General features: G+C 32.5%; 1 protein-coding gene across 1 annotated transcript in view; it reads right to left on the reverse strand.

Annotated features, from left to right (window-relative positions):
• Window positions 1-27,813, reverse strand: part of LOC118190823 (synaptogenesis protein syg-2-like) — a 431,621-nt gene that overhangs the window by 20,219 nt on the left and 383,589 nt on the right. Inside the window, exon 15 of the mRNA XM_085819684.1 lies at window positions 9,406-9,897. Coding sequence (XP_085675810.1) covers window positions 9,853-9,897 — 45 coding nt within the window. The 3' untranslated portion in view covers window positions 9,406-9,852. The remainder of the gene's footprint in view (window positions 1-9,405; window positions 9,898-27,813) is intronic.

Genomic DNA, 27,813 nt, shown 5'->3' on the forward strand with positions numbered 1-27,813 from the left:
TATAAATCTATTATAAGGTATTTCTTCCGCCTTCCTAGTGTGCCTTCGTGCTGTAGTCGTTCTGCACGCTGGGTCGGTATTCCAGAGGTCCGTGGTTCGATTCCTGGCGAAGGCGGTTGTTAATGTTTCATCTCTCCGGGTTTTCCAATTAACCTAATGTCTGTACAGTGGCGCCCGAACTAAAAGGATTGTGGATGACTCTCCACACCCACGATTTGGCGATTGAGTGCCCTAAAAATCCCGGTCGCCCTTTAAAAGAGGGAAAGGGGTACATAAGGTATTTCTCCCGCCTTCCTAGCATGTCTACGTGGCGTAGTGGTTCTGCACGCTGGACCTGTATTCCCGAGGTCCGTGGTTCGATTCCCGTCGAAGGCGGCTGTTAACGTTTCATCTCTCTGGCTTTTCCAATTAACTTAATGTCTCTACACTGTTATAACAATGTATAAATCTATTGTAACAACATTACTATGCGTTTGAACACTGACGTATAAATTATAAATAAATTAAACTATTATGCTAAGAAGTTTTTTCTAAAATTTATCTAGAAGAAAATAATTAGATAAACAGTACTACAAAGTAATATAATCAATCAGGCCCTTCAATAAATAAAAGCTTATTTTTTTAACCAAAAGTTAAAAATTGGGATGCAAAAGTTTGTGTAATATACTTGGAAATATCTGAACATATAATTAATTAGAAACGTATAATTATATTAATAATAAGCTAATTAACAGCGATTAAGCTTAATTTCATTCAATCTAAAACAAGCAATTGATCAACTGCTCCGCATAACTGAGGTTTTATTGCTATTTTACTTAGATTTGCGTATAAAATGAATATTTGCATTTGTGAAACAAGAGAATAATGTACTGATAGTCAACAGGAATTAAAATAACAGTGGTTAAAAACATGACTACTTGTCAGAAGGTATGCAAAGCTGCCACAGCTAGAGAAATTGAATGATTATAGAAACCTCATGACGTTAAGTGTGAAAAGAAAATTCTGGAATAAACATGTTAAGAAAATTAGATGGAGAAATAATCCTTAATTTATCGATATCCAATATAAACTCTATATGCTTTTGGAAAATGTTACATAAAATTTGCACCGAGGTATCAATCACCGAAACCGAGTTAATTTCTTTCCCCCCCTTTTTTTTATTAGAAGGATTTGTAGAAAGATATGCTAAGGTAAAGTGAAAATTTTTGCAATGTTTTTAAAGAATAAATTAAAAAAGTATTTTTACTTCATGAACTGAAATTTCTACGCTACATTTTTACACAGTAAATAAGTACAAAAAAGAAAGAGCTAAAGAGCTGGGGGATCACTGGGAATAGAAACTCGGGTCGAACTACCAATGTTTAATGACTTTTCCGCTTGATCATAAGACCTTTTGAAATTAGGCTGAACAATATATTAAATAAAATAGAAGATACAGCACACGTAAGGACACAAGTGGGCTGAGTTAGAGATTTACATATTTGGTGAATGAGTTAAACTTATTGTATGCCATTATGAAATATTAGGAATGTAACATAAAAGCATCAGTGAAGAAGGCAATGGCAATCTAAATCATTGTAATCTAAATGTATAACATTATCGTTATCAGTATCTTAATTTCAATACTGCTGAAAAAATTATAAATGAATTATATTATAAATCATATGAACTCGTTGCATTATAAACAACAACAGTTAGAAATATTATTAGCGTGATTTAGCGACCGTCTTTATTAACAAATAATTTCAAATAATTAATTTTACAAATAATTAAGCCTGAAACTTAGCTGCATGCTGAAGATTAAGCTTTGCCAAGGTGTTAGAAACATCTTCTATTAACTAGAGTTATGATGCAAGAATTTGTAAAAATTATCATTTAAATGTAAATTGGCATAAATGCAAATTTAAATGTAAATTGGCATAAAATCCCGGTCGCCCTTTAAAAGAGGGAAAGGGGTACATAAGGTATTTCTTCCGCCTTCCTAGCAATACAAAATACTATATAAATTCTACATACATGAAAACTTGAATACAGTGCAACAATATGTGAAAAAGGAATGGATTAAAAGGGAACTGAAAATCCCAGGATATGAATATAAGGGAGTTTGCATTTTATTTGTTAATTATGGAAATTCTGCATAATTTAGAACTGTTTACCTAAAATGGTAAATTTGAAAATTTAAAACCATTCTGCTATCTAAGAAGATTTGTTAATATTTATCTAGACAAGAAATTTATTTAAGGTGCACTATGTCATTAATCTATCAATTTTATTATTCAAAACTAATATATATATTAGTTTTGAATAATAAAATTGATAGATTAATGACATATATAAAACTGATACATAATCAATCAATATATATATATATATATATATATATATGTATATATATATATTAGCGACTAAAATCTACAACTTGGAAAGTTTTTTATTCTTACAGTGAATAAAACATATCTGGCTCATCATTCTTTTAAGCATCATAAAACTTTAAAATGAGTGTAAAAGAAATTCATTTTTATTTTAGCACACGCCAAATAAATTAATATTTGGTTTGTGTGCACAATTTTTACAATATCTAATAAACGAAATTCACGGCTTATAGTCTCAATAAAATGTCCCATTAATGCCGATAGATGACTTTTTGTAGCACCCAATCTTCTTGTGAAAAAAAGAGGGGACAGAAAACGTCGCGCAGTTCGTATCCTACCGTTCTTATTTTCCGGTTAAGGTTTTTATACCTTTAGTTAATCTGCATGCAATATTTCTAGAATTAATCAACAAGTGAAAATTGTTTAAGTGCGGCTAAGCCTAATTTTTTTTTATCATAGCAGCCATATTTGTTTACATTTGAAACTTAGCAGAATAGTGAATTAATTCTTTCTGCACATTCAGTGTCTTTTTGCCGAGTGAGACCAAAAGGAAACTTAGTTTTGTGCACTGAAAAATATGCCTTCCTGCCTACTGGCCGAATTGCATGCTTTTTGCGTAGAAACTGTAATTTTGATTGTAATTTTTTTAAAATTGTTTTAACTGTATTTGATGTTTAATGTTTTTCTACATCTATCAATTCTTAATGAAAATATTTTCAGTTTTTATGTATTATTGCCTTGCCGTGAAGTGGTAACTGAATTAATATAATAAGTTAATGAGAAATATATCTCTAATGAAATTCGAGGAAATAAGTTTAAATGAGGTAAAGGAAAATGCAGATAATTTATTTTCCGGTCAAGTCATGTGGCGTACACATCAGCTTTTTTATATGCATTAAGGAATATTTCATATTTAAACGCTTATATTGCAGTAGATATACTGGTTAACTAAAAATGGTTACAAGTTTTATATTTTAAATTTATGCAAACGTTTGTTTCCATACTGTTAAAAGTTTTTTACAGAATTTTATAAAAGTAATTTCGTCACTGAAATATGCGTATAAATATAAAATTATCCTTTTTCATCCTCTCTGAAAAAATAATATGCATGTTTTTGAAATACCACAAAACACTCCACATATTTATGATCAAAACTTTCAGGAAACTTAATAATTTATAATTTTATAGGGGTTAGCTTCAGTTTGCTTTACTTAGCTTGTTGTTGCTTTGCTTTACTAGTTTCCTCTACTTACAGTGTTGCTTTACTTAATATAGAACGATCAATTGCCAAAAAGAGGAAACTCAAGTTTGCAACGGTTTTTTTCATTTCTTAGAAACATTTTGTCAGTAATATACACTAATGCGTGATCAGTAATATGCGTGAAAAAACCGTATTTATTTAATTCATTCTCGAAAATACCTATGATAGTTTTAATAAACGTATGAAATTGGGCATATTAACTTCAGAAATAACAGCTAGCATTTCGCTTTTTAGAATACTTCCAATAGTGAGGCTTTGTAAATAGGTAATGCTTCAACTGCTTTTGCAAAGCTGTCGCAGCTTTGTAAACGCAACAAAAACATTACCTATTGTTGCTCTCAATTTTAGTTGCATTTATGATATTGTCTTCCATAATTTGAGAAACTCTGTAATCGTATGTAAAACTAACCGAAATTATTTTTAAGTAATTTTACATTACATATATTGCATTAGCGACTGCTTTCAAATGTTAAATGTAACCATATTCTCCAGTTAATTTTCACTTCTACGGCTGAAGAATAATTTATTTTTTATCTTCTAAATGTATCTGTAAATTTATGCAACTTCCGCTGATTTTTACTGCTATAATATATTCAATATCAATTCTAGAAATCTTGACTTGGAAGTTTTGACTATTCAAGGCAACTAGTGTTGCGTCTCGCTTTCACATATAAAACACGACTTAACGGATTTTTCCCGCACTGAATTGTTTTTGACATATTTTTTTGTCCATGGAAAGCGAAAACAAATCGCCCTGAGAAAGAAGAAAATTCGTGAGTGGCAGAAGACAAGAACCATGTTGCTCTTTGTTAAGAAACAGTTAAATGGAGAGAGCTAGTTCCTTGGAAGTCCGGTGAAAAATCTTTCGAAGAATTATATTGGAAGCTTTTAGCATATATCTTAATGTTTTCCTTAGTTTCTGCTTGTGAATGATATTTAAGTCATAGCAGTCTTCATCTGATATACCGCTATTTAGTCATATGAAAATCTACTCGTATATTTGATTCAAAACGTCAGCTTGAAAAATCGATGAAGGCTAAAACGAAGGTTCAGTATTAATGGACAACAAATAAACTTTCAAGTACATTTTGTGTTCCTATTGGTCACACAACACCAATACAGCAGGGTGCGGCAAGAGCAGGGACACACACAAATCAAATAAAGAATGAATCACTCAGTTAGATTGACGATATTTTACAAACAAGCGCAAGAAATCCTGAGCAACCAAGGGTCGCGATACAATCCTTAATTATGAAATGTTTACTACGTACTGACATTCCAGTCATATTTGAATACCTCTATGTATGTATGTGAGATCAATATTTAAGGACATTAAGTTTGTATCAAGCGTTTTGGATATTCTACACTCTTAGGAAAGAAAAAAAGAAAACGACGCACCAAGAAGGAGTTATCCGAATTGGACGAAAATCTGTAGAAGTGATATACGGAAAAACAAATGATTCCAGTTTGAGAAAAATTGGATGATTTATTGAAGTGACAGATCTTCACAAAGTGAAAAAGTTTGTAACGCGTTTGTCCACCTTTGGCCCTTATGCAAGCAGTTATTCGGCTGGCTATCGATTGATAGAGGTTGCAGATGCTCCTGAGGGATATCGTGTCAAATTCTGTCCAAATGGCACGTTAGATCATCAACATCGAGAGCCGGTTGGAGTTCCCAGCCCATTATGCTCCAAATGTGCTCAATAGGAGAGAGATCCGGCGACATTGCTGGCCAAAGTAATGGACGGCAAGCAGTAGAAACATGTGCAGTGTTGGGGCGGGCATTATCTTGCTGAAATGTAAGCCCAGGGTGGCGTGACATGAAGGGCAACACAACGGGCCTTAGAACTTCGTTGACGTACCGCTGTGCTGTAAGGTTGCAACGGAGGACAACCAAAGTCCTACTATGAAATGAAATGGCACCCCAGACTATCGGCCTGTCGGAAGACAGTCAGATTGGTGTCACACCGCTGTCCGGGACGTCTCCAGACTCACCTTCGCTGGCCATCGGGGCTCAGTTCAAAGCGGGACTCTACACTCAATTATAATAATGCATCTGGGGCTGTAAGTGCTGCTCTGGCGATTGCTCGGTCTTCACGTTCTGTCGTTTCTCTAGGCCTACCGCTTCTTTCTTGACGCTGTGGGCGGCCATGGTTCACCCATTCCTACCAACATCGTCTAATAGTTGCATCGCTCCTGCTCAAATGCTATTCGCCGATAAGACCAAACCGACTTCTTTGAGCCCACTACACGTCCTCTCTCAAATTCTGACATCTGCGGATATCGTTCGCGCACCTGTATGCGAGGCATAGTTAATGTCTACCAGAGCACACGGAATGAAATTACTGAAGAATTTATGAGCTGGACTTGCAAATTCTCCTCTTAAATATCTTGCCAGTTGCACAGAGCAGATGCGCTGCAGCGACAACCGTATATTCATTGGCAGCCAAAATGTAAAATTTTGCATTTATCGTCGAAACCTGTATGCATATCGATTTGCGTTCAATTTGCTTTATATCTTCTCGGTGCGTCGTGATGCGTCTCTTTTTTTTTCCCGAAGAGTGTAGATAAGATCTGCACAAAAAAGTTTAAGGAAAATCTTCTTCCTTTAAGTGGGACGGAAACATATAGTGAACATGCAAACATAAAAATCATTTAGTAGTTTAAATCTATATTAAATATACATATCTTAAGCTTAACTATAAGTACAATGTTTAAATATGTGCAGTGTGGGGTTCACTGCACATGTTTAAACATTGTACTTATAGTTCAAATTTACTTATAGTTAATTGTACTTATAGTCCATTAGTGTTCAAATGGTTATTTAAGTAAATGCTGAAGTACTTGGGTTATACATACGGATATGTTAAACCTTAACAAAAACATTCTTTAGATGTTTTCGAATATTTAAATATGCACGGAAATAAATAAATATGCTTACAAATATTAACAAGTGATCTAGAACCTTTGAAAACAAGCTACTGTTATGTCATTTGAAATTTATTTATTCATTTATGCTTTAAATTTTAATGAAAAATGTTTCCGGAGCAAAATTTAAATTAAGGGAGATTATAAATTTACTTTGCATTCTGGAATTTAATGAAGTTTTATAATTTTATATGCAGTGGCCTTTGATCTTAATGATTCTAATTTTTCTATTAGGACAAAATATATTAGGAAGAAAGATTAGAAATGCCGATTTTTTCATCCAACCCAGACGACATATTCAGTTTACACTGATTTTATAGTTTGAAAAACTTTGAAATTATAGCTTTCTTTTTTTCCCAAATTCCTCATTACAACTTTAATAAAAGAAGGGTATTGCACTTCGAATTAAAAAATGAAACGTAATTAAGCGCTTTCAATGAAATGCATATTAGGGGGTCATAAAATTTTATCTTTAATCTGTTTTTTCTTTACTAATTGGTAAGTGACAATGTTTTCGTATTTCTACATATTTTTCATTGCTATGTTTATGGAAGAAAATACGTTTAAAGTTACTTATAGTTACAATCAATATAAATAGCTTTATTTATTTTCTTAATCCACGTAACTACTTCAAACACCCGACAAAATTAAAATGTGCACTTTTCAATAACATAATATGCATTAAATAACACTTTAAATATAGCACCTTTTTATGCGTTGTAGGTTTAGTAAAATTTAGGGCTTTTATAAATAATTAAAATGTAGAATTCCTGTTTAAAAGGACAAAAGATGTGATATATATGAACAAAGATCAAAGCAGTGTCTATGAAAGTATAAAGTACCCGGAGAGAAGTTGATTTTGACGCACGGGTATTAAATGAGGCCTAATATTTCCTTCTAAATCACATTATTTTAAACAGTTGTAGGTTTCAAAACAATACATTTTCCTAACTTTTGAATGTTTCTGACTGAAAATTAAATTATTATCTTATTTTCCCGAAAACAAGACAGCCTTGCATTAGAACTCCCCCAAACGTTCTCAGGGTATTTATAAAGAAAGGAAAAGGCTTGCATATAAATCAGCTATATATATACATATATGAGTCTGTATTTTGAAATTATAGAATAAGAAATTAAAGTATGTTATCTGTGTAGCATGACCTAAAGGAAAACTTGATAAATATACTTTTTTACAATTAAAAAAATTGAGGAATAAATAATGAGATATCATAACACATTTATAACTCTTGTACTGTTACTTTTCTGGATGTTGGAATTTGCATCGCAATAACTATAACAAATATTAAGAAAGTAAAAAGTAATATTTTATTAAATTTGAATCACAAACAAAGAAATTATCCAAGTTCTTTCCGCATGCGTTAGAGCATATAATGTTCGATACCACGTATCATTCTAATATTACCAGCAATATCACGTAAGTGCACTTGTCATACCTTTTTGTAGTTTTCCAAAATTTACAAGCAAACAGGTCACGAACAAACTGTCTTGGAAATAAACCCATACACAAATTCAGATTGGATTATGTCTGAAGAACGAGGAGACTTTGAAAAGATAGGAGAGTCTCGTCGAGACGCGTGTTCTATCAAGCGATCGAAACGCTGAGCACCAAGAAAGTGCAATACATTCATGAAGATACAGTTGAACCTCATCTTGAAAAATAAAGCTCATGTGATCTCCCTGTAACTATAGCTAGCCGCTGTTGGAGTATGTCCAAGTGTACTACGTCCAACCAAGTTACCATGTCCCCAACGCTAAACACCCCACTAAGTGATGAGGTGCATTACAAAAGCAAACACCGAGAGAATCTTTAAACATATTTTTACTTCATTTATTACACTTTTATACCACAAACATTTGAAATCCCTCAGCGCATTATAAATTACTCTAATCAAGTCAGGTACAGTTTTCAGATATGTATTTTATGAAATATTGCTCTCCTGTATTATAGACAGTATTATAGTAGTATTATAGACTCTCTCTCTACATGTGCGTGTATGTGTAATAATATATAGCAAATAAAGGAGGTAGTTGTCAAAGCATACAATAGTACAAGCTAGCAGCCAGAGCAGATTTTAAGCATTCAAATAATTTTAATTAAACGTTTTACAGCCACAAATATCTTAGCACAATAATCATGCTTGTTCCAGAATATTTAGTTTTCTTATATGGTTTTTAGTAAGATTCGAGTAGCGCAGAAGCACTTTAGATAGGCTAAAATGGGGAAACAAAGCATGTAGTTACTCAATATGGAAGCTTTGTTTAAGAAAAAAATTTCGTTTCTGGAAATTTTAAGGTCTGAATTAGCTACGCAATCATCGTTATGTGGAAATCATATGATATGGATTAATCTAGAAATGACGCAGTCCAGGAAATGTTAAGAGGTAACCAGTTGCTAGTTTTAGAACAGAAAGAGACAATAACAAATTAAAATGAAGAATTATAGAGCTATTAATTTTATCATATATATATATATATATATATATATATATATATATATATATATATATATATATATATATCATATATATATATATCATATATATATATATATCATATATATATATATATCATATATATATATATATATATATATATGTGTGTGTGTGTGTGTGTGTGTGTGTGTGTAGGGAGAGAGAGAGAGATTATCAAAAGCATAGTAATTATACGTATTATTTTTATAAACTTCCCGAATGTATTTTAAAGCTGCTGCATTATTATTTAAAACACTTATGATGAAAGGAAACAAACAAATCGGTTTTGCAACAAAAGGAAATAAAAAACATTAATTTAAAAATTTGAGAACATATGAAAACAAAAACTTACCATGAACTATTACCCATTAGCGATTAAAGCTATGTCGACATGAGCATTGCCATTGATAATGAAAGTTCCATTTCAGCAAGTGAAATATATAAATATTCCATTATTGGTATTCACAGAAAGTATCATTTACTTGAATTGAGATTGGCTTCCAAGGAAGACATACTTTCTTCATTATCAAACACGTAATTTGAACATAACAACAAGCACAACATCCAGTTTTTTCACATAACATTTTCTCCCATATCATTAAGTTTTTTTACGATTTTGTACAAAGTTTAATACATAACTGAAATGTAATTTTCAGAAAATGATGATTTTCAGCAATTTTTACTATTTTATATAAAAAAGAACGTTCACAGCTGAAGACAAATAAATGAAAACACAGTATTCTGTTCCATCTCTTTTAAGGTGAACGTGTGATGGTACACTTTAATTTACATCCCTTTGTCATCTGGCAACAATGGAAGGCATAGGATGATGGCTGTGAGCATTCTGTAAGAAAAAGGAACGTTGAATTAATCCAAAGCAGTAAAAATAAACATTAGAAATATGTAGCAGTACAACACGCTGCTGAAATCAATTAAATTGCAATGAAAATATACACTTGTAATTTTATTTAGTTATTTATTTGAATGCGTGGTTTTGGGTACTCTTCTCCATGAAGAATGTCCGAAAATTAGTTATCAGTTTTAATGAGGCGTACGATGAGATTTTATCAGAGGATTTATACTAATTATTACTGAGCGAAGCGTATCGTCTAAATGTTTAACACGGAATATGCTAAAGTTGTCTTTGCGAGGGTGCTGCTTGACAGAAAAGCCGTTCATATAGCATTACATAAAGTAGGGCTTTATAGTATATCCTGTGGCTAATCATCAAGACCAGGGCCATGAATTCATCATGTCCGAGAAGAAATTGTTTTGCCCCTGTCAATGACTTTTGAGGATCGGACGGTGGATTCAAGTGTCTCCTATCCCGTCTTTGTTTATCACTAGCCTGTATAACGAACTTTGTGCTCCACAGTGCTTTCAAGTATCCCGTACTGCAAATACATTCTACATTTATAAATATCCTTACGTTCTCCATAGTTAGAACCCGAAGTTACCGCTATGGCAATCGGCTCCCTTACCATCGTGCCAAACATGTCAACTTACATAGCGTAAATATGTTGATGTGTAAATATCGACTTTCTGCGTTCAGTCTTTGTATAATAATATCAACCGTAAGGAAAAATAAAGTGGATGAATATGAGCTGTTAAGCATTACGATTTTAATTATATCTTTAATTCGTTAAAGCTTAATACAAACAGCAGAAACTGTTCAATAATAATTATATCAAATATTTTATTAACGGGAGCATTATTTTAAAGCTTCCATATGTTTACTTTCTCACGCTTACTTTTCTTCTCTCGCGAGAGGAAAACATGGTTGTGAGAAATCACGGGATAATTCTAAGACCATAAGACCAGGTCCTGAGACTAACACAGTAACCTGGATTTTGATATTTACACAAAATTAACCAGAAAAGTGTTTTGAATTCCCTCATGTTCGATATTTACTGTCTAATGCAGCAGCCTTAATTCTGTTGAATGGGACTTCGAAATTTTGTGCAATATCATTTAAAGCCAAATTCCGTTGCTAAGCGGTAATTAAAGTCATCATATAAAGCAACTACAAAGATTTGGTTGCAATTTTGGAAATAAAATTAGTTATTAAATAGTGCATAAAATTTGAGATGATATATTATCCGAAAAGAAAAAAATTGAACATCCAAAGAAAATATACCTAGAATTATATGAACATTAAATAAATACAAAAATATGATGTGAAAAATATAAGGTTAAGATCAAAAGAATTATATTCTGTAGATTTTGCTCACACATTTGCACAAGCAAATCCTAAAAATGAGACTCAACTTAGACACTTTTTATTTATACAATATTTATACAAATGCTGTTAGTATAAATGAACCGTTTTCATTTATATTTCTTAATACAAAATTAATAATAATGATCGAGTTGCTAGAAGAAATGTCCATCCGGAATTGCTAGAGAAGAGATCAGGGTTTTAACCTAAGGAATATTTCTGTTTCTTACATCTATACTTCAAAATAGAAGGTAACAAAAGCGCAGTAAAGTTCGGGAAAATCAATGCCTTTCTATAGAGGTAAAACATAGAAAGGCGGCTGTCTGCTTCAAAATAGGTGACATATAAAAGACATCTGCCCAAGAAATATTTAAATAACAAAAAACAACGCAGACATCACTGTTAAGAGAGAAAAAATAGCTCGACTGTATTCAGTAAATAACATATGTGCGTGTCTGGTTGGAATCTTTTCTCCGATGGAAAAGATTTAAATTTAGATGATCCAATTTCTAGATACATTATTGATATTTTTTATAATAGAAATTTCACTCTGTGGCATTAATACAAACTCTGTACCTTTAATCCCGATTCCTCCAGTTTCAGGCCAAAAAATTGCATTCATATCTTCTTATGTATACAAAACTCTGAATCAATCGTAATTCAATTCAGAGGCACCTTTTTTTACATGAAAGTAAAATTCTTATTTCTTATTCTTTGCATCAGTTTAGTACACGTATTAAACATATAGAATAAAATTATTTACATTACAGATTTACATCCAAATATAAAGAGCTAGTACCATTTGAGAATGTCTGTGATATTCTCAGAAAGATGATGTGAAGACCGAGGGTAGTTTCCAAGCATTAGGCACCTGCAAGAGTAAATTTAAGATGATGGAATAACTTAAAATGAAACTATTCCCAAATTATAGGTCTGCATTTCTGAAGTCTAATATTAAATTACTCACGTATGTATAAAGGATGAGTAAAAAAGAATCATCTTTTTACAAATAATTATGGCGAGAGAGTTAATTGGTGAATATTTGACAATGGTGCATCAAATTAGATTTTATTAATTTCATTTCCCTGTCGCATATCAAAAATACTCTATGTGACATCCTCTTGTCACTCATCCAGTCTACAGTCCATTTCAGTTCGCATACGTTGAAGCATATTTGATATAACTGACACAGCGGCATAGAAAATGAGGATTTTCAGAGACATCGAGATCCGGAAGCAGGTTTGGCACAAACGCAATGCCTTAAACATATACCCTTCTAAACACATACTAAAACCAAACATATACTAAATATAGTGTAGTCCAGCAAATTTAAGAGGCAAATGAGGAAAGCTTTGGCATTTTACTCCATTGGACTACAGGCTGGATCCGTCGTGACAATAGGATCTCATACAGAACATTTGTAAATCTTCACAATAGATTGAAACGATTTAAGTTTTTTTATGTACCACAGTTATGACAGTAAGTTTTTTTATGTGTCAGATATATTATTTACTGTAATCGATTGTATCGGGATGATTCATTTAGAGCTCCGTTTCATGACGGATTTCAAAATACTTTTCCTTTTTGTTTATTATATACAGTTACTAATCTTCCGGAAATGCATGAAAAACTGCTATGATCATAACTGCAGTCATAAGTTGAAAGTAAGTTTTGAAAATTTGAATATATGATCAGGCTTCTCTTTCAAACTAGCATGATCATATATGTAGATTGTGTTCTTGAAAAATTATGATTTGTTTACTTGAATAATTTCGGATGCAATTTTTAACTTTTCATCACAAGGAATGGTTTATGCTCTGCCCGTTTTAAACTCCTAGAACCCTATAATAACACACTGAATCATCAATGAATTATAATAATGTGCAATACATGGCTACTGGTAAATTAAAGCTATGGATGCTCTTGTTTAAAATGATTGATTGTTAGGCATAAAAATTTATTTGTTAGCTTTCTGAAGCTTTGGGTAATTTTCTTTCATCCTTAATGAAACACGAGCTATTCTTTAGCTATTTTACTATTATTTTTACAGAAACGCTAAGTATATATTAATTAAAAGCATTAATTCTTTCATATGTGCGTATATTTACCTTAAATAAATATTTAATAAATATTAATGTTATCAATTTTAATTTATATAATGGACTAAAGAATACACTTTTCATATATAGACATCAATTACCTTAATTAAATATTTTATATTATTTGACAATTATCATCCTTTATTTTTGTATGTGCATTTGAATTTGACAATATGCAGTAACTTCAAAAATAAATTTTTATCTGACACAAATAGTTGCCTGAATTTAATTTCAGAAAACAAAACAAAAGTTCCTTATTCAGGTTATAGACAATAAAGTTCCTATTAAATTACAGGATTTGTTTGACCCTATATTTAATGAATTATTACACAGTTCTGCATGAAACATTCCTCTTCATGTATTCTTAGACTTTTTGTTAGGAGCAATATATGACTTTTTCATAGCTAATTACCTAAAATTAATGCCTTAATCTAAACTATCTCATAACTTGAAATTAATCTGAGATCTAAAATTTAAAAGCAGTCTTTTAAATTTTAAGGAACTATAGTATTGAGTGTGGATCACCAGACGTACTGTAAGTAATTAGCGCAGTAGTGAAGGTCTTTGTACATTTTCATTACTTTTACTTTACTTCAAACTTAGTATTAGTACTTATTAAGCCTTCTAAGCAATTATTTCTTATATTATATTCGCTATTATATTTTACCTTAATTTAGTTTCGATGTTATTCTTTTTTCAAGAATAACACTGCTTATACTAAAGGTTAAGATCAGATATTACACCAAATGATTTGCGTCTTAGTTGCGATGTTTCAACATTGCAGGAGTTGCATATTACTGAATTTTACTAATTCTAAGGTAAAACATATTTCAGTGCCTCTTAATTAGCAAACTTTGCCCATGAGCTCAGTTTTATATTTTCTTTACTTAGTCATATTACAGGACTGGTATTGACGTGAAACTTTACAGTAGTAAGAAGCAAATTGTCCTTCCAAAAATGCATCATATTTATATTCTTTCACAGTCTATTTATATTCTTTCACGGTTTATTACCAGGGAAATAATTTGCTCTTTTCTTTTGTCATCCAGAGAGCCAAAAATATTCTCTTCTATTGCATGCTTTGTCAAAATTTCGGAAAAGTGTATACAGCAATAATTTATTGCCGTCTACATTTTTCAGGAATTTTGTACCATGTTTGTGTATTCAGTAAAATGTTTATGTGTACTCAATAACATTATAACACCATTTGAAGTATTATCCATCCTAACTAATATTTCATAACAACTAGCATAACAAAGGAACACACAGATGCGCGTTAGAAAATTAAAGCCTTGCTTGCATTTTAAGCATATGATAACGATCATTATCAACGCAACATTATAGGTTGCATTGATAACTTAATACACTCATGGCATCATCTGATGCATGCCACCAACTGAGATGAAAGATGTAGAAATTGCGAAAATGTAAAAATTCAACATTGATATACACTGACTACCAATAAGTATTTGGACACCTATGGAAATGACGATATCTGCGGTCCTAAGGTACGTCGCGGACTCCGCCGGTATATATCGTGTAGGAAACAGCATCGGCTTTAGTCGTATGCAAGATGCTTCGCAGTTCGGAGCTCTCTGATTTCGAGAAAGGTATAATTATCGGGTATCACAAATGTGGCCGATCCTTAAGGGACATATCTAGCGATCTGTAGTACCCAAAATCGACAGTGGCCTATGTGATTAAGAAGTGGAAGGTGAGGGTTGATTGTCGGAATATGCCCCGAGTCGGCAGACGAACGAAATTGGGAGATAGAGACCGACGAGTGCTGTCCAGAGAAATTCGGAAGAACCGCACCCAACCGATGGCCCTCATCCGCGAGGAGTTTCAACAGGCATCCGTGAGTATTGTTTCAATGAGTACCATCCGTAAGGAAGCACATCTGCTTGGTTTTCATGGTCGTGCTGCTGTCCATAAGCCTTTGATCACAAAGTCCAACCGCGCTTCTCGGTTAATGTGGTGCAAAGCACATCGAAATTGAACCGTAGATCAGTGGAAACGGGTTCTTGGGAGTGACGAATCGAGGTTCACCCTTTACCTGGGTCTGGGTCTGGCGTCTACCTGGAGAACGTCTCCTGCCAGAATGCATTGTGCCAACAGTCAAGTTCGGCGGAGATGGAATTATGGTCTGGGGGTGTTTCTCCTGATATGGGCTGGGACCCTTGGTCCCCATTCATGGTAAGCTCAACTCCGATGCCTACTGCACTATTTTGGATGACAATGTACTTCCTACGTTGTGGCAGTTTTACGAGTTGGACCCCTGTTACTTTCAGGACGACAATGCCAGTTGTCATGTTTCGACGTTAACCAAGGACGCTGCCAATGGAGTTCATCGAATGGACTGGCCTGCCCAGAGTCCAGACCTGAACGCTATCGAGAACCTCTGGGACGAGTTGCATCGCCGAATTCAGGGGTGCACTACCCGTGCAAAATCGGTGAAGGAACTTCTATGTCTTATCCAAGCCGAGTGGAAGAAAATACCACTAGCTGTCATACAAAGACTTGTGGAAAGTATGCCCCGGAGGGTCCACGCTGTAATTACCTCTCGTGGAGGCTCTACCAACTATTGATTTTGAATAAAGTTAGTTTTCCTTTTCTATCACAGGTGTCCAAATACTTATTGGTAGTCAGTGTATTTGCAATCTCTAGTTTATTCCAATGCGTAATGCGTTTTACTCTCTATCTATATGTTCTATACTTTTGTTTGCAAATTTTTAACTAGCTTTCAGTGAGGAAAACTCACATATTTGAACAGTATAATAGGTAGAACCGGCTTAAAAATAATGCTCTTCTGATATTGCAATATTCAATTTCACGATAAAGATATTTTGGAACTTATCGTATTTGGTATTTTGGTGCAATAGAGCTTAAATTAATATTTTCTTTGAATAAAATAGAAGTTCTGGGGCCAAAAAAGTTGCATTTATAAATACAAACTTTTTGTGTTTATAAATACAACTGTATACTATTTGTACTGCACTGTACAAATAGTGCGCAGTTACTGTGCGCTATTATTGTGTGAATGTATAGTGCGCATATATTATGAACATTATATTATATTTAATATTAATGACTGTGCGCAGTTAGGTAATATAATACTGTATACTATTTGTACTGCACAGTACAAATAGTATACAGTTATACAGTTTTCGCGTCCAGTATTTTGATATTAATAAGTAAACTGGTTTTGATTCAGTTAAAAGAAAATTATTGACATAAATGTCGCATACTTCGGATAGTTTTAATTAGCATAACTGAATAAAGAATACCTCATTATGTACAGACACAAAGGGACATGCTTCCTTGAAAAGTGTACAAAAAGATATAGGTTATCTGTATTATTCTTTTGTATTTTAGAGATAACGTACATTTTGTTCCTGATAAATCGGTGAGCGTAAAGTGAATAAACGATAATAAAAGTATAAAGTATAAATAATTTTAATATACATAAATAAAACTTAATTCTGTATAGAATGAAAATTAAAATAACAGACCAATATTATTATTTTTGCAGCACATTAAAGCTCTTAAGACATTTGCAACAATAATTTTTTTATGTAAATGTGTGTATGTACATTTACGATTTTATTACTTATAACTCAGATAAAAAATTATCTGAATATTACGTACTTAACTTGAGGTAGTTGAGATTCATATTAAAAGCAAATTATTCTTAAATTTCATGAAAGACTCTCCGCTAAAGCCAGAAAAGAATTTCTGAAATTTTTGTGGGATACCAAAATTACATTGCTTGTAAGCTGGATTTTCCATGTTCACGTCTGAAAAAGACACTGTATTTTCGTAACAGAACTTAATCCAAGATTATTTTATTCTCTAAATATGTTGTTGAAAACACTCTGTCTTCTTCAAAATGCAGGTTTCCATATGTGAAGATAAAAAACTTTTTTTTTCAATACTGAATGAAAATTTCGTTATTCTGTGAAATATTCCATTTTCTCACGAATAAAGCACTCAAATTTGCAACAAGGAAAAGCAGTAAACTAAATCCGGTGAAAATACAACGCACAGCAAGAAACCAACAGACATTCTCACCTTTGCTTAGGTAATTATTTGCTGTTTACATTAATTGTCTTTCTGATGATGTCATTGCTTTTTGCATGACGTAATAAAATGAAATTTATAGGTTCGTGGTATTATGTAAGTATTCTTTGTATAAGCTACTTTTGTTTCCTTTCTGTATCTTAAAAGAGAAAAATATTATTTTCTTACAGCTTTATAAGAAGAAAGATATAGCTGATTTAAATCATTTTCTTTTCTTTTCTTTTATGTCAAATACAGAGAGGGAAGCAAAATTCTAGCTAATGCGGACTAAGAATTTCCAATCCGCAAATTACGTGGAATATTTCTGTTTCTAAATTAAATCTGTTTCTAAATTAAAATTATATCTGTTATAAATGAGTAAAAGAATAATATAGTCTTATTTTTAAAAAATATATTAATTAAATTAATTTAAATGACTGTGTGCAGCATGTGCCCTGGCCCCCTATGCTAATATTGGCTGATAAATATTAAAGATAATAAACCTGCATACTCTGATAAGCTCAGTTTTTAATTCGTTTATTCTATCAGCTATTTTAGGCACCTAAGATAATCTTTCCTTAATACTGGACTCAGAAATCTTCGTTCTTGTTCACAAAACAAAGAATCTTTGTTTCACATCAGAAGCGTACGTCCATATTATCAGTTATTTACATTCTGCTTGAAATTTCATGTACATCACGTTGTCTTTTCAATGGATCTTTTATTTGAATTTTGAATTTTTTTTTTTATTATTTTTTTTTTTATTTAGGATAAAATTAAGGGTATCAGTAAGGGAATAATATTAAATAAATATCGTACAGCATGTCAAAGTCCTCTTCTCTGTAATGCATCTTTCCCTGCGTAGTATAAGATGTTTTATACTATCTTTCAAGGAACTTTTAGTGTGTATTCACTTATTTGCGGTGTCACTAAAAAGCAACAGAAGCTTTATATCGACTTTAAGGTGGATGTGGCCGTGTACCCCACCCGTCTATACACGAAATCTATTGTTTTACATATTTTTTGCAGAGCTGTCCTAGTCTATACGAAATACCTCTATTGTTAAATATGCACTATATATCTAACAATAGTCTCATATATTGGGGGACAAAGTCCCTTCTTATTTACGCAATACTGTTGCAAACATCAAACATCAAGTGCATTTGACGAGATCAAAGTCGATCTGCAATTTAGTAAACATGTCACGGGTTGATATCCAAAGTCTCTAACAGGAATCATCCCGCGAATAATCAAGAAATCAGGATCACATTGGAACATCCTAGCATATACTATACGTATATTTGTATGTTTTTCTAGTTATGATGCTACCAAAGAGAAATTGTACATTGAATCTATTAAAATGGAGCCGAAGATAATTTCAACATATAATTTTAACCGAGAAAGTTTTTTCCCTCTTTTGGGGAAATAAAAAAGTGGTTTTACCGCATAATATTTTTTAAAATAAGATGAGATAAACGGAATGGATATATATGTATATATAATTTCTTCATTGCATTGCAATTAATACAACCGAAAATACACAAATATTCCTTAAGGATGCAGTTCCAGTTAACCAAAAGTTTCGAAATTTGATTCCAATTAAATGCAACAATAAATAAGAAACATATTTGATTAAATAAATAAAAAAGTAAAGCAAATCACTAATATTATAAACTGATAATAAAATGCAAAAATCAATAATATTAGCAGAACTTAATTACATTATTTATTAACCAATAAATTAATATTAACAGAACTTAATTACAATATTTAGATCCTCCATTTTCAAATTAAAAGCAATATTACTCTCATAGAACAATTTAAAGGTTAATCATGTATAATTTATACATAATCATATTTCAGTTTTACAATATTCGTCAAGTAATGTTAAATCGCTATAACTGTAAATTGCTAAACATTATACTTTAATATTCTTCGTTCTTCTTTAATTTAAAATACTGTACGATTATCTGCTAAATTGCATATGTTGTTAATAGCATTTATAATTATGGCTCAATAAGTGAGCAAATACTGGGTAGCGAAATAAAATCCTTTATTGGACGATAATTGCTTGTAATCATATGCCCTGCTAATAAGGGAAATTTTACGAATTTACAGTGGAATGAAAGAATTAAACACAGTTGAATAAATTGTGTAGTGAAGCAGCAGATGAAATATATTTTACGTTTTCATTTCTTCCTATTTTACACTGGTTAAATTTTAGTTGACATATATATTTCGAACAAATTCTGATGTGTACACCACATGACTTCCTTGTACGTAATATTAAATTATATGCATTTTCTCGCATTTCATTTAAACGTATTGGATTGAATTAAATCTACTTCGTCGATAGCACATAAACCACAATAGAATAAATGCACCCTATAAAATTCACTATATTTGTTTACCATAGCGACACTCTGGCGTAAGGCTCACTTAACCGCGTTATATTTCGTTCATATTATAACTATGTCTATGTCGTAAAACAATTAAGAGGCAATCGGCCAAGTGCGACCTTTACCAATATATTATAAGTAGGTTGTCTTTAATGATGCGTTAAATTCTTTTGTAATTTTTGCGTACTTTTTGCACCTAGTGCAGAGTCTCTAGAAGAGAAATAAACGTGGCCCCACGATGTGAGGATCTGCAGCTTGAGGATTTCTGCCGCTCGGCTATACTTGTCATGAGAGAAGCTGCGAATTAATCTTGATCTGCAAAGTTCAAAATAATCTCGATGGCTTGAAAAGCAAGACAACGTTTCTGCATATTGTTTACCATAGCGACACCTTTAGCTGATTTAATTCTCTGAGCTATTGTGGTTATTGATTTCATGAGACAAAGGGTTTTCTGATCTTTGAAAATGTTTGTTATTTCTACTAAATTTTCCTGCGCGTTTTTCTCCTTAACTTTGTCGCTGTAAAGGTTTTTAGGCATTTCTTGATTAGTTTGGTCTGAAGCTTGAATGAATTCAGGGAAGTCATCTTTAGTGGGAATTTCTTGTGGTTTTTCTATCTTCTCTAAATGATTGAATCTTTTTCTGTATACCTTACAACCACGATAAGAAGAAAAGTGATTTTCGTGACAGTAAATGCAAGTTGTTTTTTCATCTGGTTTTAATTTACAGGTATTGGATCTGTGATTTTGTCCGCACTTACAGAACCTGACCTTTTCAAAGCAGTTATTTTGGGAGTGCCCGAACTCCTGGCAATTGAAACATTGAATTGGGCGTGTTCTGGACTGATGTTTTTCCATTGTGATATTGAATCCGAACATATTGTTTAATTGGCGATTTTTTTCTCCTGCAGGATTTCTTTTTAGTTCAAGGAAAAATATAGGTAAATGGATAATTTGGTCTTCTGCTCTTTTCGTGAATTGCTTTAAGTTAATTATAGGGAAGCTTCTGCGTTCTAAGTCTGCGTGAATTGCTTGCTCTGTGTAGGATCTTGGGGTATTCTTAAGTATAACTTTAATTGAAGAGGCTGAAGAAATTTAGTACGTATGAAAACTAATCTGTGCTTTCTGGAATTTATCAACTGTAGCTTTATAATCGGCTTCGGTGGTAGTGTAAAGGAAAACCTGTCTGTCTTTGATTGTAACTTCAAATTCGTTTGTACATATTTCTCTGAGCATTTTGTCTATTTCAGGCCAATCAACATCGTTTTCTGGAATGATGGGGACATTTTCGTTTTATTTTTTGCGTTATTCTGTGTTGTAGTCGTCTGCGTTTCATATGTAACTTCCATAGCTTCGTTATTTTCGTTAACAGTTTCAAATCTGTTATTTTTCGGAATATCTGGTGATGGGATAGACTCGGAATTTTTCGTTTCCTTTCTTTGGAGTTTGCCAATCCTTCTGATTTATTGTTTTATCGTCTGTTTTAGAATTTCGAGGCTTTAGAAGCTTCGGGGTGTTCTGAATGCTTGCTAAAATGAACTGATTTTGTTGAATGTCTTCTTGTAACTTTGAACGCATTTCTATCGTTGGTGGGGAGGTTAATGTCTTCAGAGATTCAATAGAGTTTAATTTATTGGCGATTTCGTTTTCTAATTTGAGTGAGAGATCTTTTGGGTTAGTCGGAAGCTGAGTATTAAGATATTCTTGCTACACAGCTTCTGTTAAATTAGGAAAAACTTTTCTGTGTTTGTTAACTTCTGCTTCAAAATTTGAAGGGGAGGGTTTGAATTTCTTAGTATTATCGGCTATTTTCTTAGGATTTCCTGCGGTTTTCTTTTCTTTTCTCTGGGATTTACTTTTCTTAGTAGAAATTAGAGTAGCAATTATACTTTGAAGCGCCGGGTCATCTGAAGCAATTACAGGCATCTCTTTGGATGTAGTCAATTTCATGAATAATTCGAATAAGTAGAGTCATTATAGCTATCATAATCTCTGAAAGTAGCATGCCAAGAAATTTCGCCGCTATCAAGTGGTTCGCTATTACTGGCCATACCGAGGAGAATAAGCAAAAATTATATTTACCAAAAATCAAGAAGAGCAGTCGTCGTCGCAAGAGAGAAACTACCTCATGATGACTTTTTCTTGTTCATTTTTTAACTCAGAATCTCATATTATAACACAGAATGGGTCCCATTTTTTAGCTCAGAATGCACAAAATTTATATCATTTGAAGGATTATCTAATCGTTGCCACATGTTCTATTCAAATACTATAATAAAGCTAGAACGATGTATAAAAGAAATTAAGCAAACAAAACAAAAAAGGAACACGTTTTCATAGACGATTCAGTATTTCTCATTCAATTAATTCAGTTCTCATTTCGCTACAAGGCAAAAATACATAAAAACTCAAAATATATATATTAAAAATTTTGAAGTAAATCTTAAACACTTATTTTCTCGAAACATTCCAGAAAGGTTTAAGCATGATTTAATTCGCAATAATAAATGAAGGCGTTATCTTTGTTGTTGCGAAGCTAAGTCTCTCTAGATTGGCAACAAATCTACTATTTTGCTGTTTCAAATGTAAACATATATGTTCGCCCTGTTACTTAAAAATTAGCCTTAACCGCACTTAAACAGCTTTTAAATTGCTGATAGCTCTACAAATATTGCTTGCAGATTTACTAAAGGCATAAAAAGCTTAAGCCGAAGATAAGAACAACATAATTCAATCATTTTTAAAGTAAAAATGCACAATTTACAAACATATAAGAGTAAAGAAACTGAGATCACTGAGCCGGGTAACAGAGTAGATATATATATAAATATATTTATATACGTTTGGTGCGGCCTATTTCAACCAAACTACGAGATACACATATATATGTTATAGCAGTCCTATATACAGAATTTCAAAGTTCTGAGGCTACTCGTTTTTGAGTTATGCGAGATACATACGTACGTACGTGCGTACAGACACCACGAAAAATTCTTTTTAGAATTCATTTTAAAGCAGTTTTATAATTTTTTTGGAGGAAAAGAGTCTTTTATTCTGTCCTTACGTACAGATATCACTCAAAAACATCGTTAAATTGCATTCGCTAGCGGTCAAAATGGATATTTTGGTTGAAATATGCTGCCTGAAACTTTCCCGATTACAATACTTTCTTTTTACTTCGTACAAGGAAGTAAATTATTGATGAAACTTTAAAAGGTCTTATTATTTTATCTTAAAATTAAGACTATTTTAACCATCTTAATATTATCTTAAAATTATTTTCTACGTTTTTTACAACAAAAATCAAACTACTTCTACTATAAAATCTACTTCTTTAACTACAAAAAAATAAGTCCAGTACCTATGACATACAACTACCTCATTCAAAATTTACGACTTTTTCCCCTTCATAAAAAAAAAACAGAGTGAAAAGAAGAAGTTTGAACAAATACATTTAGGACACAAAGACACAAAGTTTGAGATAAAAGTACACCACAGAATATACACGGTGTCTTAACAATTGCGTAAAAATAGTACACCCGTTTCGCATACGGAATAATTATACGTATAAAATACGTAGATACATATATATTGAATAATATGTGAAACAATTTGGATGTTATGGCTCGCAGATTCATAAATAAGTATTTGCATAATCATGTTGGCAGTCGTATCGATTTTAAAATTTCTTTACTTTCGTTGAGAAACACTTTTGAGTGTGTGTAATTATGGCAAAGCCTCGAGGGCTATCTGCCTAAGAGGAGGGATGCCTTCGTGGAGACTTTCTAAGGGAATCTGGCTCGTATACACGTTACACATGGGGAAACCCACGAAAACACCCATGCAGCCAGCCCGTTCGCGGGATTCGAACCTCGGACCGAAATGCCAGTGTTCAGCGACTTTACCGCTCGGCCGCTGGTGGGCTAGAAACACTTTTGAAGCATCACTGTTAAATTAGCGCTGTGAGCAAGCCTATTTTTTCAGGATTTTGCATTGAGATGCTACGGCAAGAAGCAATCCAATTAGCTATAGAAGCGAAGAGCCACTGCATCATGTGCAGAGTCAATGGTTCACAACCAAGGAAGATCCGTTTTCAGAATGGGGGAAGCGGTCAGGTTTTTATTTATCTGTTATGTACTTAGTTTTAGTTCATGAGTATAAAAAGTTACTTTTATTCAGGTTTCAATATTTATCAACATTTTCTATACTCTTTGTTGTTTAAATTATAAAAACGTTAAAAAACCATCTAAATTTACATAAATATACGCATATTTATTTTTCGAGCTTTAGACAGAAAGGGTGGCATGATCGTCCAGCAATGGTGAAAGCAGTGTGTAAAACAAAAAAGCTTGAAAACCAATGGTTAAAGGTGACATCGCGGCTAATATTGAAGTTTCTAGGTGCTATTTGATTGGTTCATACTTAAATTTATGAGAATATTACTGGCAAAAGCCTTACTAAGTATCTGCTTCATTAGCGTTATGCAATAAATGTATGATATAGATAAATTTTGAAACGACTCAATTTAGCGAATTTATTATAACCAGTTATTATTTTTTAGGATGGAAACGGAAAATAACCAAATTAAAACTGAGAAATAAGGCATTATAATAAAACTAAATTTTGTAAAAGTAATTTCATTAACTCATTTTTTTATCTTATACACACACGCATATATTTATATTACAACGGGTCCACAAAAGTGCTTTACCGGTCTTACCGCGAAAGTCCTTTCCATTTTTCGCAGCCGTGTTGGTTGCAGGCATATACTTCCAGTTACAAAAATGTTTTAAATGACGCAAATATTCCTATTTCGGCATTTTATAAATTAAAAAGAACGATTTTTTAAAATTATGAAACCTAACTCTTTACATGTTCTTTCGGTGTTTACAATTATAACGTTTTATGTACTTATATATGTAAAATATAACAAAATATGATAGCTGTTTAAAAAAAATAATTGACGACCTCAAAATTAACATTCTAAATTTTGTAATCTGCCCCTAAATTCATCTCTTCTCACAGGTTCCAGACTTTTCTATCTTATGTAACGTTTTAATGCAGATGCCTCACGTCCAATCAAATTAATTCTAAACCAAAACTGTAAACTGAAACTTTCCCACTCCCAGCCTTCTTCCTATGAAAGTACTATAACCTTTCCCTTTTCCCCGCATAACTTTCCTGCTGACAAGACGCTTTTACACCATGCTGCTGCTTACTTAAGATGACGTTCTAATTAAAAATGCAATTTATGTATTCAAATATAATTAGGAAGTATCTTATCTGAAAAAGGATGATTTAATATGCATGGAAAAAATAAAGATTGTGATTTTTCAAGATATGTTGTGCTAAATTGCGTCATCATACTTTCCACTCTGCCACCTTCAAACCACAGTTTCATTACAATAATATAGCGTAGCCGATTTTCGACCCTACAGGCGTGGAACTTCAGTGCAGTTTATTTCAACTAATCTCACATCGTTTAAGAATGTATAAAATAAAAAAGTAACTATTCATCTGAATACCCTTTCAAGCCACTACGGTCTTCTCGGTCGTCTACGCAGTATCGTAAGCTGTTGAGAGGTCCACTGTTTTCATCTACGCATTTGAAATCATTACATATATAAGTGTATAAAAATATACAACAGGAAACGTTTAGTTTCGAAGGAAGGAATTGACCGAGATATTCGATTTTATAATCTGTGATCATATTCAGTGATCCTACACATAGTGAAGAGCGAAATATTGGCAGAAAAATATTTCTGATATTAAAGATTAAGAGACGAACAGTTCTATGCAGGCTGTTGTGAAAATACTAATAAATATTTTTTTTAGTCCAGAGGGCGTTAGCCTACAAGGGCTATTAATTTCGTTTTGGCATTTTGCATTGAAAACTTTAAATGTCCGTTTTACGTTTCAAATTGTTGCCACCAAATGTTATCGCTCTGTGCTCTTTTAAGAAATTAAATAAAGAAGAATCTGCATAAATGTATATATGCATAAATGTATATAATCCAACGAATATAGACATCTGGAAGACCTAATGTGGAATTTGGACTTTATATTTAGTAACACTTTAACTAATTTTTTTTTTTTATCTACAAACTCAACGATTTCAAAGCGAGTAATGGCAATACTTTACGAAAAAAAAAATATCGCCTGTATTTAAATAAACATCTTATGATTTTTTTCACAACTTCAATTTTTCTGCTTTCACTAATGTTTTAACGATTTCTTTTTAAAAGGGCTTTTCTGTCGCCAAGACTTTTTCTCGTTAAAAAGGAGAGGTGTGAAGATAAAAATTTATATTTTACATTTATAATTTAATTTCGTTATAAGGTATTTCTCCCGCCTTCTTGGCATGTCTTCGTGGTGTGGTGGTTTGCACTCTGGGCGCGAATTCCTGAGGTCCGCGATTCGATTCCTGGCGAAGGCGTTGCTAAGTTTTCATCTTGCCTTCTTCCAAAAATACCTAATGTCTCTACATTGGCGCTCGAACTAAAAGGGTGGTGGATGATGATTTTCCTCACCCCTGATTTGGCGATTGGGTCCCTTAAAAGCCCCAGTCGCCCTTTGGTAGTATACAAGGTATTTCTTCTGCCTTCGTGGTGTGGTGGTCTGCACGGTGGGCGCGTATTCCTGAGGTCAGCGGTTCGATTCCCGACGAAGGCGTTACCAATTTTTCATCTTGCCTGCTTCCAAAAATACCTAATGTCTCTACATACTAATAGTGCTCTTAATTCCTCATTTTCAATTTGTGTATTTCCTCTCTATTCTAAAAATAATAAAAATATTCGTAGATTGCGCCATTTCTAGATTAATCTATGACACAGAGCTTGTGTAACGCTGATGATACAGTTAATTCGGAACCTAAACTCTGAGAATTGAAACCTTTCTAACCTAAACCTTTCTCTTAACAAATTCCCACATTGGATAAATGCGCACTTTAGCTTCGACTTCTGTGCTGCTTGGGGGGTATATCGCTATGGTCTCTTCCCATCGCAGTAGTATCAAAAATATGAATGTTCTGGAAATAGTCACGTTTAGAGTGCCAAGTAAATTGTAGCCACAAGTGTGAATTGAAATAAAAATGAATATTTAATATTACTCGGCTGCCAAGTTTATAATCACTGCGGGATCAGAATGCAATTTTTTTTTACATTAGACTTAGATTTGGCATTTGATTACGAATACTACTTCATGCAAAGATAAGGAAACGGATTCTTCAAATATGTAAATAATAAAAGATTGCGCACCCATTTCTTTTGAATTTTTCTGATTCGTTACCCTTTGGCTTCTACTACACAAAATTTCTATTTTCTAACCTGCATAAAATCGGGACATGAGTTTTGCTCACAAATTTTCAAGCATATTTCATCACAAACTTAAATCCGCATATGCTCATGAGTATCCATTTTGTTTTCTAATTTTAAAATTGAACAGAACTGATATGATACTGATAAGCGTTTTTAACATTTTCCAGTTTCATACATTTGGTTTCGATTGGTAATCGTTCAAGACCGTGCGAATAAAATGTTACATCTGTATGAAGGTAGAATTTTAATAGCATTTTCATGTAGATGAATTTAGTGGCAAAATTTTAACAGCTAATGGATATTATATTTTGTTTAGGTAACAAAATGAACAAGCAGAATCTTTAAAGAGCCTAAAAACATATGTGATAAAGAATTTAAAGTGAAAAAATAGATCTAAAATTGTCTTTTTTTTTCGATTTCATACGGATATTATACCTAATTGAGATCTGGAACGTACATCTATAATTTTCTTTCTATTTAATTATCTTCGTCATTTTGTGCAGTATAAATACCCTTCTCCGATTATTCTCTTTGAGTTCCCTCAGCAGTTGTTATTTGCTTTAATTTCCATCTTTTCAACTGCAATATAAATCAACTGATCAGTTTGAATTAAAAAAATTGTTTTGGTAATTCTGTATGTTAAATTTTCAGTCTTCCAAAATTTCGTATTT

Source organism: Stegodyphus dumicola, chromosome 6, assembly GCF_044657685.1.
Source record: "Stegodyphus dumicola isolate Sdum_Otavi_A_Nest chromosome 6, ASM4465768v1".
NCBI classification, from domain to species: Eukaryota; Metazoa; Arthropoda; class Arachnida; order Araneae; family Eresidae; genus Stegodyphus; species Stegodyphus dumicola.